A 14,233-nucleotide genomic window follows, 5' to 3' on the forward strand; every position below is an offset into this window, starting at 1 on the left:
ATTAAACTTATTAAGTTATAAAGAGAAACTAAAAAATACAAAAGGAAAAAAATGGAAATCAAGAGACAAAGTGTTAAAATTTAAATTATTTCAAGTGTATTAAGTGCCTGCTAGATGAGAATTAATTCTGTTTCATTCAATCCTCTGACAAACACAATGTTTTAATGCATGTCTTTATAAAGAGACGTTAGAGGAAATGGGGGCTTTGCTCATGAGTGAATCTATCCAACTCAGAAAATTTACAAAATACATAAACAAAAGCATGAGGATAAAATTATTAATGGAATATCCTAACCAATAACTGACCAATACAGAATACTGGCAAACATATTGCACCAACTTGATACATGTAAAATTACTAATACCCAACAAAATGCTAAATCAATGCAATTATCAAAATTCCAAGACAATAAAAAATAAAATGTTTCTCAAATATGCCTAGCTAACTTATCTATTCCTACCAACCCTAGGCGTTATGATTAGTGAGTGTCCAGGTAACAGAAAGCTTCCTATGGCTTCATATAGTCAAAGCTTGATTATCTGCATTAAGCCAATATGCAATGAAACGAGCCAGCACTCATTTCAGCTTCAAGTAAGAAAGAGATATTATAAACACTCAATACTGATTTCAGCTTCAAGTAAGAGAGACCATACACACTAAAGCCTACCTATCTAGAGTATGGAAGTATTTCATAATTTAGCAGTTTTAGCTAGAAATCTGCAGAATACGTACTAAGTTTCTAATTTGGGGATTGTGTGTATTAAATTTATCATTTTGCTGACTCTCCAAGCAATGGCTAAAACACTGTGGTGTCAAATCCCACGAGGTCAAACTAAAACTGAACAGGGGATACTGAAAAAGCTGCAAATTCAAAATCCTGGTGATTATCCTCCCATTTTTAAAACAAACAAAAATGTATCTATACTAATCAAAATAGTTACTGTTGTAACACAGAAGTAAATTTTACTAAAATAAGACGAATGGCGTGTTTTCTGGGCATTTGAGAAAAAGCACGCCTTTTTAATAAAGGCCACGAAATTAATCAGCGAGCATTAGAGCTGTAAATGCATTCACTGACGACAGACACTCCTCAGGAAAAAGAAAGAAATGTGCTACTTTCCTGAAGAGCAATCAAGATAAAAAAAACTTTTACAGTACAGATAATCCTATACCAAGAACAAATCAAACCCTATCTAAAGGTATCAGTTAGTTAAAAGCCAACACATTAATAAGTGACTACATTACAGAGAATGCTGTCAAGCCTAATAAAGAAGATAAGCCACAAATTCAAGAGAAAGAAGCCTGACTTTATAACAATTTCTCCTTTCAAAATAGTAGGAAAAGGGAAAGCAGATGATTTGAATTAAATAAGGTGACTAAATTAAATTGCAATAGCATTTTTAGATTCTCCCTGAAAAATAACATGCCAATATTCATAATGAAACACTGCAAAATTCACATAATAAAAAGGTATACCCAAGATTAGCACAGTAAAAATGACACCACATATTATATATTGAAAATACATGTAAATATGGCTAATATTTTAAGCAATCAAAAATTTACAAGATTAATGTCTTAAAATACTTTCTGCTTGTTGGTAATGAAGGCTGAAGTTTAAAAAAAACAACAACAACAACAAAAACTGAAGTTACAAAATACTATTCACAAAAAAAAGATAGCCAATAAAATCATAGGACTTTCAAATTGTAATCTTCTACACTTACAGTTATTTCCCTAACTATGACAATTATAAGGCATACTTTATTTTCCTATAAACATTTTTCTGTGGTTTTTTTTTCAGTTTTCAAGTCATAATTAAAAGGCCTACTGGACTCTGAAAACGAATAGTTCTTACAGGTTGAGCACCCTTTATTTAAAATACTTGACAACAGAAGGGGTTTTTTGGTGTATTTTTGAGGTTTTTTTGTTTTGGTTTTTGGTTTTTGGTTTTTCGAGACAGGATTACTCTATGTAGCCCTGGCTGTCCTGGTACTCACTCTGTAGATCAGGCTGGCCTTGAACTCAGAAATCCGCCTGCCTCTGCCTACCAAGTTCTGGGATTAAAGGCATGCTTGAATATTTATGTGAAAATAAAGTGATCTGGCAATGGCAGTGAAGTCCTACACACAAGGTTCATTTCTACTTGCCATGTGCTTCCCACATCACATTGCCTCAGCTAACATTGTGTAATAGCATCAGCGTACTTGGCCAGCACACGTGTGCAGGTGTGCAGTTTTCATTTGTGATATCATGTCAGGCAACAAAAAAGTTTCAGATTTGGGAGTATTTCAAACTTTAGATTTTAAGACCATGGATATTCAACTTCTAGTATATTCATAATTATGGACACTTTTATACACTTAAAAAGCCACTTGAGTTTATTAAGCTAACCATTATTTTATTCATATACTCTAAAAATTAGCTTCTAAATCAAATTAACAGCATGTTAATAAAGACACATTTATGAACCTTTAAAAACTTCTACACAGAATATATTTCACAAAATCACAGCTCCAACACACAACCAAAAAAATTAACTCCAAGTCAATGTTACTTTATATATTAAACTCAGGCACACCAACATAAAACAAATGTTTTATCCCATGCTATTTAAATAAAAGTTTCATGTAAGGTGTACTGGCTTGTTTTGTGTGTCAACTTGACAAAAGCTGGAGTTATCACAGAGAAAGGAGCTTCAGTTGGGGAAAGGTCTCCATGAGATCCAGCTGTAAAGCATTTTCTCAATTAGTGATCAAGGGGAAAGGGCCCTTGTGGGTGGGACCATCTCTGGGCTGGTTGTCTTGGTTCTAAAAGAGCAGGCTAAGCAAGCCAGGGAAGCAAGCCAGTAAGGAACATCCCTCCATGGCCTCTGCATCAGCTCCTGCTCCCTGACCTGCTTGAGTTCCAGTCCTGACTTCCTTTGGTGATGAACAGCAGCAATGGAAGTGTAAGCTGAATAAACCCTTTCCTCCCCAAATTGCTTCTTGGTCATGATGTTTGTGCAGGAATAGAAACCCTGACTAAGACATACGGTTTTAGTAATTTGACATCTAATGAAAATCTGGGGCAAACATAGAAGTCAGCCTGGGCTTCCTGGTTCTACCACACACAGCTCGGTCTTTTAATTAACAAAACTTTCCTTTCTAAGCTAAACAGAAAAGATCTAAGAGCCCTGCCAATGTTTTAGTCAAAAGATAAAGGGAGGTTAATACGAACTCACCTACAGAGCTACAGCTACAAAGACAGCTCCTCTCAGAGTCCCATGTGTGATCTCAGGGTAATGACAGGATTGTTTAACTATTACCAGCTAACCATCAGCCTAACCATCAACGCAGCAAGACTTCCCAGACTTACATCTCTCTGAACTACAACTAGTAAAGATAACCTGTTAGTGAAGAACCTTTGCTTATCAAAGTATCTTAATTTGATCCATGTTTTTCCCAATTCCACTGTCACCATCCCATCTCTAAGTTACAGTCTTTTCCCTAAAACGCTCCAAATGGCCAACTGTTTGAGACACCTGATCTTGTAGAATCTGCTTTCTATACAATCAACAGAGCAAGCGTCAAAATCATGTAAGTTACAAAGAACAGTCTGTACTTCACATAAACTTTTACTGTGAATTACACTACACTAAGCAGTAAAGAAATGGTAGGTCACAAAGCAAAATAAAAATAAAATAAAATAAAGCTGGGCTGGGGGGGATACAGAGGGTGCCTCCACCCTCTCAGAGGAGAAGGGAAGGGGGACATGGGAAAGGTAAGTGCAGAAGGGGGCAGCGATCAGGATGTATACGAAGTAAATTAAAAAATATAATCATAATCATAAAGCTGGGCAAGCAGACAGAATAACTGCTCACATGAAGACCATAAATATATAAATAGGACATACATAGTTCTGGTTGTCCCCAACACCAAGGTACTTTGAGGTTTGGTATGATCTAAGGATGCTGATAACAGGAAAATTCTGTAACAAATAGCTATCCTCCACCTATAAGACTTCTGACTTGGGGGCTGGCGAGATGGCTCAGTGGGTAAGAGCACCCAACTGCTCTTCCGAAGGTCCTGAGTTCAAATTCTAGCAACCACATGGTGGCTCACAACCATCCATAAGGAGATCTGACTCCCTCTTCTGGAGTGTCTGAAGACAGCTACAGTGTACTTACATATAATAAATAAATAAATCTTTAAAAAAAAAAAAAAGACTTCTGACTCGTGGCTTAGGAAGAAGTCCTACTTCTAGTTTCCTGTACCATTTCTACTGCGTTTAACAACAGAGAAAATTTTTCACGATTTTAATAAAGAATGAATTTCCTAGAGACTGAATCATCATCTAAAGGAGGAAATATATTAGTTTCTTTTATTTAAAAGTTTTATTTATTTACTAGGAATTATTTACCTTTTGGGGGAAAAAGCACACAAGTCACCCAGCAATGCCCTGTAGTTGCAGTAACAGCAGCAACAGCCACGTAGAAATTTGTGTTTATTGCTGCTGTACTGGTACTATACACACGAATCTAAGTACTTCACTGAGCCTTCCAACATAGCTGTGCATGGATATTACATTTAAAACATTAATTTATTATTATCTTCCTTTTATTTCACTTTCACACTAATGTGCTCATGTTTTTAACTGTGTTTATAGGATTATTTTATTTATTCATCATGTGAAAAATATTTGAGGTTTTATGTGGTAATCACTACTCCAGGCCCTTTGGATAAGAAAACACTGCTTCTTACAGGTTACCAGTGAAGCAGCAGACTAGGAGTTAAGGAGCAATGCCGAGGTGTAAAGTGACAAGGTAAACAAGGTGCCTGGTCCGCCCTCCTGGGAGGATTAAGAAGCCAGGAATGGTGGGCGTGCCTTTAATTCCAGCTCTCGGGAAGAAGATTCTCAAACAGCCTGGTCTTCAGCCCTGTGAGTTCAGGGCCAGTCAGGACCCATAGTTAGACAAGCTAACTAAACAAAGACTTGAGGTATATAAGAGAAATAATTAAAATAATATTTTATTAATAATTTATTCTATAAATAATTATAAAAAGACTGAAAGGCCGAAGCTGGAACCATGTGGCAGGCAGTATCACCCAGCACTGAGTGAAAGAGGAGCTGTGGGGAAGGAGGACTGCAGATCATGGAGGAGCAGCAGCTGTGGGGAAGGAGGACTGCAGATCATGGGGGAGGAGCAGCTGTGGGGAAGGAGGACTGAAGATCATGGGGGAGGAGCAGCTGTGGGGAAGGAGGACTACAGATCATGGGGGAGGAGCAGCTGTGGGGAAGGAGGACTGCAGATCATGGGGGAGGAGCAGCTATGGGGAAGGAGGACTGCAGATCATGGGGAGGAGCAGCTGTGGGAAAAGAGGACTGCAGATCATGGGGGAGGAGCAGTTGTGGGGAAGGAGGACTACAGATCATGGGGGAGGAGCAGCTGTGGGGAAGGAGGACTATAGATCATGGGGGAGGAGCAGCTGTGGGGAAGGAGGACTGCAGATCATGGAGGAGGAGCTGTGGGGAAGGAGGACTGCAGATCGTGGGGGAGAGACCCGTAAGTCCTCTGACTGTAAATACTAGGCTTTTACTGAAATGGGACAATATTATAGATCTGGCCTAAAAGATACAATCTTTGAGCCAATGACACAAAAACTGTGCCAAAATACAATCTGATGTGAGTTTAAGCATCTGTTTTGGCTTCATTTTCAGGTATGAGAATGAAAATGACAACCATGGTTGAGGAAGTATAAGCCACTATCAACTGACTTAGAATAGTCTGTAAAACCAGGCTCTTGTCAAGAGAAAATCACAAGTTTTCAACGTTGCCATGTTGAGTTTGGAAACATTTTATGACATTCCGATGAAAATACTAAGCAAGTGCCTGGTAAGTATGAGTTTAGGAGACTAGTCACTTTTTTTTTTTTTGGTTTTTTTTTTTTTTTGGTTTTTTGGATCAAGATTTTTTACTGGCTTTGGTGCAAGAAGTACTGTTTCATAAAATTAAATATAATATGTGTGTGTGTGTGTGTGTACACGTGCACGCACACATACACACACACTGCTATTTATTTAGAAATGCTTTGGTGGTGAAGAAACTTTTGAACCTGCTGTTGAAGTTGGATGTTCTGGCACATGCCTGTAACCCCGATATGCTAAAGCAGGAGGACTGCAGATCATGGAGGAGGAGCTGTGGGGAAGGAGGACTACAAACCTACTGCGTAATTAAATAAACAAGGGAAGATAATTTTAATAAAAAGGAAACTGTTACATGTATACCACTAAAAAGTAGTTCCTACTTCACATACACAGACATTCTTCCTTATCACTAATTGTGGACAAGGGCACATAGTAGGGACTCTGCACAGTAAGCATGTTGTTCTACTACTCATCTATCAAACCCAAACCCAAGATAGTCATTCCTAAATGAAGAAATAAGAAGACTGATGGAATGGGAACCACATGAGTGATTCCATTTTGAGAGTCAAAACTGTCTAAAATGGTAAAGTTAAAATTTAAAATCACTTTAAAGGTGATTAGTGCGACCGGGGATTTTGAAATAATCTCAACTTCCATCTTGATTAAGAACACAAAGCTAGGTATGAGTAGAGATAGTTTTATATCATTATTCTATAAAGGGTGGGGCATCTTGATTAAGAACAAAGCTAAGGATGGGTGAGGGTACGGTTTTGTTTCACTAATATTAAAAGGAAGAATAGGGAAGGTATTAGCGCTATTGTCCAAGGAGAGTATGAGGAATAGGAAGAGGAATGACTACGTGTGACGGATCAGCTCATCCATCAAGCCAGGCAACAGTCAAACATTGTTCTTTCCAATTTAGTTTCTAACTTTAAATACTGTCATTCTTCCGAACCTACTTGATGCTCTCTCTCGTCCCTTGCTGGCTAAGGCTTTCTCCTCTGCGCCACCATCCTTCCTTTCCCTGGCCCAGGTCTCCTTTCATGGCTTTCCTTTTGTTTCCTCACCACTAACATCAATATGTCTCTCTGACCTAACTCTTCTCTTCCCCTCCATTTTCTCTGCACTATGGCACTGACCACCTTCCTCTCCACCTGCCTTCCACACAGCAATGACTTTAAAAGGTTAAAAGTAACTCACGCCTAGAATCCCAGCATTCGGGAGGATGAAGCAAGAGAATGAATTCTCTTGGCCAATCTGGGTTGCATATAGTAAGTTCCAGCCAGCCAAAGTTACATTGTAAGGCCCACCTCAAAAAAACCATAAAGAAAAAAATGTATGATGGTCCGCCTCAGTGTCGGGGAGCAAGTCAGGCCTGCCGCTGCCACATGGGGCTGCCTCAGCCCTGGGCCAGGACCCGGCCGGGCAGAAGCACAGAACTGCTGAGTGCCCACCAAGGGAAGGGGGAGTTGCCACTCCTCCTCCCAGTCTTGAGCCAGCAGCAACACAAACACGCGCTTCCTAGGCCTCCCTCCCCAGCAGTCAGGGCATCTGTTATGCACCTTAAGAAGAAAGAGTGCCCTCTTGAGATCAGCAGGAACACCCTGAGAACGCCTATGAGCCACGGAAAGGCCAAAGGTGATGTCAAGGCCAGAGCCAGCTACAAGAAACCCACCGTCCTTCCTTCAGCCTCCCTTGTCAAAGCATCATCTAGAAAACCTTTTGGGATCCTTTCTCCAAATGTTCTGTGCAGTATGAGTGGGGAGAGTCCTGTGGAGAACAGCTTGAATGTTAAAGCAAAAAAGAATGTGCTGTCTGCAGCCGTGCACCAGAGGGAGGAGGGACTGCCTGGGACCTGGGCTATTGTCAAACCTGGAAAAACAAAGGAGAAAACTGCATTCTTTGCAGCCCACCAGGATAGCAATAGGATAGGCTCTATGAAAATAAAGAGTTCCTGGGATATCGATGGGAGAGCCACTAAAAGAAGGAAAAAATCAGGAGATCTTAAGAAAGCTAAGTTACAGCTAGAAAGGATATCAACACCCAGTGCTAGCAGTCTGAGCCGTTTGTGTGTGGTCGAGCACTGTTCTGTGCATTACAACAGCAGTGCTAGCAGTCTGAGCCGTTTGTGTGTGGTTGAGCACTGTTCTGTGCATTACATGAGTGACAGTGGGGACGGTGTCTGTGCTGCGAGGCCTCTGTCAGTGATACAGATGGTTGCCTTCCTCGAGCTGAAGGCCACTGCTCTGCTAGCTAGCTAGCTGCACAAAAAACTGCACAAATACGCCTGCCATTGTGAAGATTTCTGGCCAGTCCCGAGGTATACCACCTGCACCTGAGCCCTTCTCTGCTCCAGAAACTTGTGAAGAACCCAAGGAACGAGAAAATCCGGAGACTGGCAGATCCCAGGGTGAGCCAGTCCATGTCCTTGACATAGTAGCCAGGTTGTAGTCTGAGTGCCTGAAGCACCAGGGCCAGCAGGAACCTGGGAGCTTGTCACACAATAACAGTTTCCATCGAAATGCACGAAGTGTAGGCAGGGTGTTGCTCACTAATGGTTCTCAGGCTAGCAACAAAAGTGAAGAGGGCTCTGCAGACACAGCCAACCCTCAGGAGCACCCCTTGCAGCCGGTATCTGTGGGTGAAGAACCCTCCGTAACTGAGCATCATTCTGTAGGGAAGCAGGCCTGGGATGGCACTTCTCAAAGCTGTCCCTCATTGCCAGCCGCTGTGAGCTTCCACACGGACAGCACAGATCTAGAGCCGGGTCAGCAAACAGCTGTGAAGAACTGCATCTGGGATGACGTAGAAATGGTGGAGGAATTTGATGAATTGCCTACAGATGCTGTCCGTCGCATAAGAAGAGAGCTTGTAACACTCACAAAGCACAGTCCTGAGCAGAGGCAGGACCCGCTGTGCATCAGCATCACTGTGTGCACGGTAGAGAAAGACCGGCCAGCGGCTTTAGACTCCCTTGAGGAGCCTCTTCCCGGGATGCTCTTTCTGTCATCTGGACAGGACCAGCAAGCGCACCCCCAGCTGAGGGAACACCCAGCACCAGAAGCCTCAGAGGCCAGTCAGCCTCAAGATGCTGCTGAGGGCAGCAGTGCATGTGAGGAGAAAGATGCCTCTGTGGAGCCGCTCCTCCCAGCAGCCTCTCCGGGAGGGAGCACCTCACAGGTGCTTGAGGCAGCCACGTGCAAGAAGCAGGTGTCACAGGACTTCCTGGAGACCAGGTTTAAGATCCAGCAGCTTCTGGAGCCTCAGTAGTACATGGCACGCCTGCCCCACCACATCATAGTGAAAATCTTCAGGTTACTCCCTACCCTGAGTTTAGCCATTCTTAAATGTACCTGTCGCTACTTCAAGTCCATCATTGAATACTACAACACCGGGCCAGCAGATTCTCGGTGGGTTCGAAACCCACGCTATAGAGAAGACCCTTGCAAGCAGTGCAAGAAAAAGTATGTGAAAGGGGATGTGTCCCTGTGCCGGTGGCACCCCAAACCCTATTGCCAGGCTTTGCCATATGGTCCTGGCTACTGGCTGTGCTGCCACCAGTCTCAGAAGGGCTTTCCTGGCTGTAAGTTAGGCCTTCATGACAATCACTGGTTACCTGCCTGCCATAGCTTTAACCGGACAATCCATAAGAAGTCAAGAGGGAGTGAGATGGAAGAAGAGAACTGAAGTCCACGTGACAGGGAAGCAAGAGGACTGTGAAACACTTGGGCCAACCTCCAGGGTTGCGAGCTCGCCCGGTCCTTCCTGATCTCTGCTCAGATCTGACTGCCATTGCTCAGGCATTTTAAACTGTTTCCCAGCTGTACAAGAAATTAGTTCCATGGTTTTGTATGGTGGTGCCTCACATTAAACCTATCCAGCTGTAAAGAACTCTTGCCTGTTTTCCTCCATCAAGGACATTCAGAGGTCACCAGGCAGTCTCCACAGGGGGATCCTGAGGTGGTCCAACACTGGCTCTGCACTTGGAGTGAGTGAGGAGGGAAGCCCACGGTTGAGAATTATGCCTCAGAAAGAAAACCAGACGCCTTTCCCTAGGCCTGTATGCTCGTTCCCGTGAGTGGTGACTGCAGACCGACATGCCCTGTGCTGTTTACAGTGTGTATAATGGTTGTGCTTGCACAGGGCTGTGAACCTGCACATTAAACCCGAGCGCCTTTACCTGTAGATGAGTGCTTTGGCCCCTCTGTAAATAACATGATTAAAATTCAGTATCGTAGACTATGAACAGCTGACTAAATGTAATCACCACAGAAGACAATATCATATAATAGATTAAAATGTTGTGCATCCTTTTGTCTGGTTAAAAAAATTTTTTAAAAACTTCAATAAAAAAATAAACGTTTTTAAAAAAAAAGGAAAAAAATGTATGCTTATCACCATTCAGACATGTATTTGTGCTCTAAACCAGCAATGCTGATCTCTGCATTCAAGGTCAATCTACAGAGCAAGAACCAGGATAGCCAAGCTTAGGCAATGAAGGATTTAGATAACATAAAGACAGTGTTAACAAGGGAATCATGTTCTAGATCCTGTAAGCAGCAGAACTCGGCAGCTTCAGCCATGTGGCTCTGGCTCTAGAGTTAAGAATAGAAGGAACTACTGGGACAATTGATGCTGGTTAGCTGGAGCTAAGACATTAGCAATGATTAAGAAGAGACCAGCATCACTGAGTTGAAATCTGGGAGTTGTTTTCTGGAAGCACTAAAATATAATGTAGGCCATATACAGAATCTATGAAAAGTAGTAGCTGTCTTGAAAAAAAAAAAAAAAGATAAAAATGAAAGAAAAGCAAAATAAATTGTAAAATATTTTAACACAATCTATTATATTTTATTAGATAATCAAGATAAAAGAGTCATTATTAAAGGTTTCTTGTTTCATTCTAAGTGAACCTATGTATATTCTATACTGGGAGCATATCAAGTCACACTATCCACACTTCATTGCTCATAAGTGTGACTGATGGATACAGTTTTGAAAGGTGCAACTCTATGCCATATCTAAAATTGAATTCGTGTATGGTATATTCAAACCCAGATTCCTTCCTTAAATATATTAGTTACTTTTGACCAAATGGTCTTCTAATAAAACATGTAAAATTAATAAGAAGAAATCGCAGGCTCATAAACATATAGAATCTTAATTTAACAGTAACTTAGATATCAACAAGACAAATAAGGACTGGAGAACTGAAATAACCTCAGAGGTCACACTGCAAATGACTGACAACCCTGCAGGACCTTAAAGGTCACACAGCAAATGGATGACAGCCCTGCCACCCTGAATATTCCTTAAAATGAACACCAAATTTACTTATGTAGCATTAAATTTTTTAAATTTAAAGTACAACTATCAATACTTTTAAAAAATAAGAATATAATTACATTTTTAAATTTTACATTTAGAAAAACAAGTTAAAATGCAACATTGGAAAGTCCAATGGCGATAAGAAAAAGAAAACGAAAAAGAAAAAGAAAAATGTAATCTATCTACAAAATGAACAAGGGACAAAAGGAGAGGAAAGCAAATTACTTGTATTTATAAAAAGTAACCCCGTTTTCTTAAGGTTCGTTCTGTAGGAAGCTTAGTAGACAAAGGCTAGAAAGACCACAGACATTTCAAAGTGAATATGTTGAATGAAAAGTGAAATTACAATTCAATATAAAACAGTAAGACTTACAGGAGGTTTTACAGAAATATACCAAAACTCAAAATTACAAAATTTTAAACTACTAAGAGTTCACTAACATAGTTAATCTCACTTTAAGAGGTTTTGAAAAATCTGCAATAAGGTACAATTCCTAACAAAGCATTTCTGAAAATTTGAAAACATTAAAATGATGTGCTTGCAAAAAATCCTGTAGTGTAGCAGGCAAAATTTAAGTTTGCTAAATTACTAAAACCTATAATAAATGTATGCCATCAGACTCAAGAGCACAGCTTAATGAGAGTACAGCCCTGCATGTGCACAGGCCTAAGTTTAATATATACAAAAGCAAAACACAAAAACAAAATAAAGGGCTGTAATGTCCATATATCCAGAATCAAAAAGATGATAATTGAAAAACTGGAGTTTCAGTCAAACATTTAGAGTTTTAGGTTATATATACTTTACTAAGTAGTTCATAAAATTGTCAGCATCACTCAATAGTAATAGTTTGGCCTATAAAGGAGTCAAATCCAACTATTAAACACTAAGTTATTTAATAAATTTCAAAGAATGACTAACATAGTTCAAAAAGACTCAAAATAAATTACTTCAGATGGCCATCAATTCAACAAGAATTACAACAGTGTACCCAGCCACCTCCTATGGCAGCAGCTTAACAGAAGTCATACCATAATATGCTGCTGTCCCTAAAACCAAATACTTCTCCAAAAAATAATTAAAATGTGTATCTAATTGCTCTTAAATATTTTTGTAATCAAACAGAAGTACGATGGAAGAAAGTTCTTAGAGGATTTATTCATTGCATTTTGTACTTTTAATTCAAGAAAGGGAAAGAACTGTTAGCCCATTGCATAGTCTAACATATTAAGTCTCAAATGACTAATCAGGAATTAAAGAAAAGGATTTACAGCATTAAAACCCCACACCTGAAAGACTTACCATTTTATCTAGATGTTCAATGGATCTATAAATCTCCCCCTGGGATTCATCATAGTAACTGTAACGGAACCTTTGACCTTGAAACAAATATCATGTACAAAATAAAATAGGGAAAAATTAGAAGCTAAAAAGAAAGAAAGTGCTTACCAAATAAATTTCAGTCCTCACAAAAGGCAAAGCACAGCTTAATTAAGCCTCTGCAAGAGTCAGTTCCCAAGAGCCCTCAACATAAAGGTAAGAGGCGCATTTGGGAAGGTTACAAAGAAATGATACATCACCAGAATTTGAAGATGTTAAAAACTATTTCATACTGCAGAAACTTTTAAATCATCAGCAATACAGGAATAAGGAAACAAAAGAGCTTAAGGTTACAAGAAGCATTGTTAAACATCCTGTCAGTCTATAATTGATGATATACCCAAAGAGAATGACTCAGGAAAATCTGTTTAAGCAAACAGTGTAACAAAACAATAAAAGTTTATCACTGTTGATCTCTCTGACAGAGCAATGTGTGGGACAGCGATACTTGTGGCCTATTTGACTTTTATGGTCATGAGCGTTTTAAGGAAAAGGACTCATACATGTGCCTTGAGCAATGTGGACAGAATTCACAGAGGAATGGGTCAATAGCCCAACTCTGAAATGACCCCCCAATTAAGAATACAAGCACAAAATAGTCACTGCTCAGCTGTTCTTCTACAGCAGAAGTTAAAAGGAAACTTAAAAACAGTAAACAAAAAACAAAGATTAAGAAAATAATATGAAATCCAAAAGTTAACATCCATAACTAATTACAGATTACCTAACTGTGATATATATTTGATACCCTAATATAGTTTTCAGCAATGTGGTTCTTCTTTAATGTTTCCTTTTTCGTTTTTAATTACTTTATGTGTGGGAGTGTTTTGCCTGCATATATGTCTGTTTACCACACATAGGCTGGTGCCTGTAGCAGCCAGAAGGAGGTGTTAGAGGTCTCCTGAGCTAGAGTTACAGTTGGGTGCTGGAAATTGAAGCTGGGTCCTCTAGAAGCTATTATTGCCAGTGTTCTTAACCACTGAGCCCCCATTTTCCTAATTTTTAAAGCTTTGCCAAAATGTATTTCTAATAGTGGTAGGCTTCATGTCTACAGCTCTACAACTAAGAAAGTAGATTTGGTTGGATTATTATGATTTTTTAAGTTTCTTGTTCACCTTATTGAAAACAATATCTTACATATAATACTCAGGGCAAAATTATAAAACTTTCTTTGATAACATTTTTAAAATACATACTATAAAACTCAGTATTCCTTATGTTGGTGCTAATCTTTTTTGTTTATTTTCCTAAAATACACCATATCCAACTGTTTACATTGCCTCCTGTGCCATTCAACATAGTAACTATTAACTTCCCACCAAGCTATTATTAAAGTTCTCTTGTAACTGATACCTTAGAATTAAACAAGCTGCGAGCTGGAGTTTGCTTTCTGAATGTAAAACAAAAAAGGCTGCACGCTGCCATGGTGAACTGGAAGAATTCGGACAGACAATAGTAACCCCTATCATCCAATGCCTCTATATTTTAACTCAATTTTGTGTGTGCAGATGCAAGTGTATACACATGCCACAGTGTGCAAGTGGAGGTGAGAGGACAACCTACAGTGTCAGTTCTCTCCAGCGACCTTGTGGATCCCAAGGATCAGATTCAGATTT

General features: G+C 39.8%; 1 protein-coding gene and 1 pseudogene across 6 annotated transcripts in view; one reads left to right on the plus strand and one right to left on the minus strand.

The window, feature by feature from the left end:
- Window positions 1-14,233, minus strand: part of Memo1 (mediator of cell motility 1) — a 108,919-nt gene that overhangs the window by 17,724 nt on the left and 76,962 nt on the right. For all 6 annotated transcript variants that reach the window (XR_385387.4, XR_003952211.1, XM_011246713.3 and 3 more), the window contains one exon: window positions 12,540-12,616. Coding sequence is in view for 4 of the 6 variants with exons in the window: in XM_011246713.3 (XP_011245015.1) it covers window positions 12,540-12,616 (77 nt within the window). In the remaining 2 variants the exon portion in view is untranslated. The remainder of the gene's footprint in view (window positions 1-12,539; window positions 12,617-14,233) is intronic.
- On the plus strand, window positions 7,251-9,788 carry Gm9316 (predicted gene 9316; annotated as a pseudogene).

Source organism: Mus musculus, chromosome 17, assembly GCF_000001635.26.
Source record: "Mus musculus strain C57BL/6J chromosome 17, GRCm38.p6 C57BL/6J".
NCBI classification, from domain to species: Eukaryota; Metazoa; Chordata; class Mammalia; order Rodentia; family Muridae; genus Mus; species Mus musculus.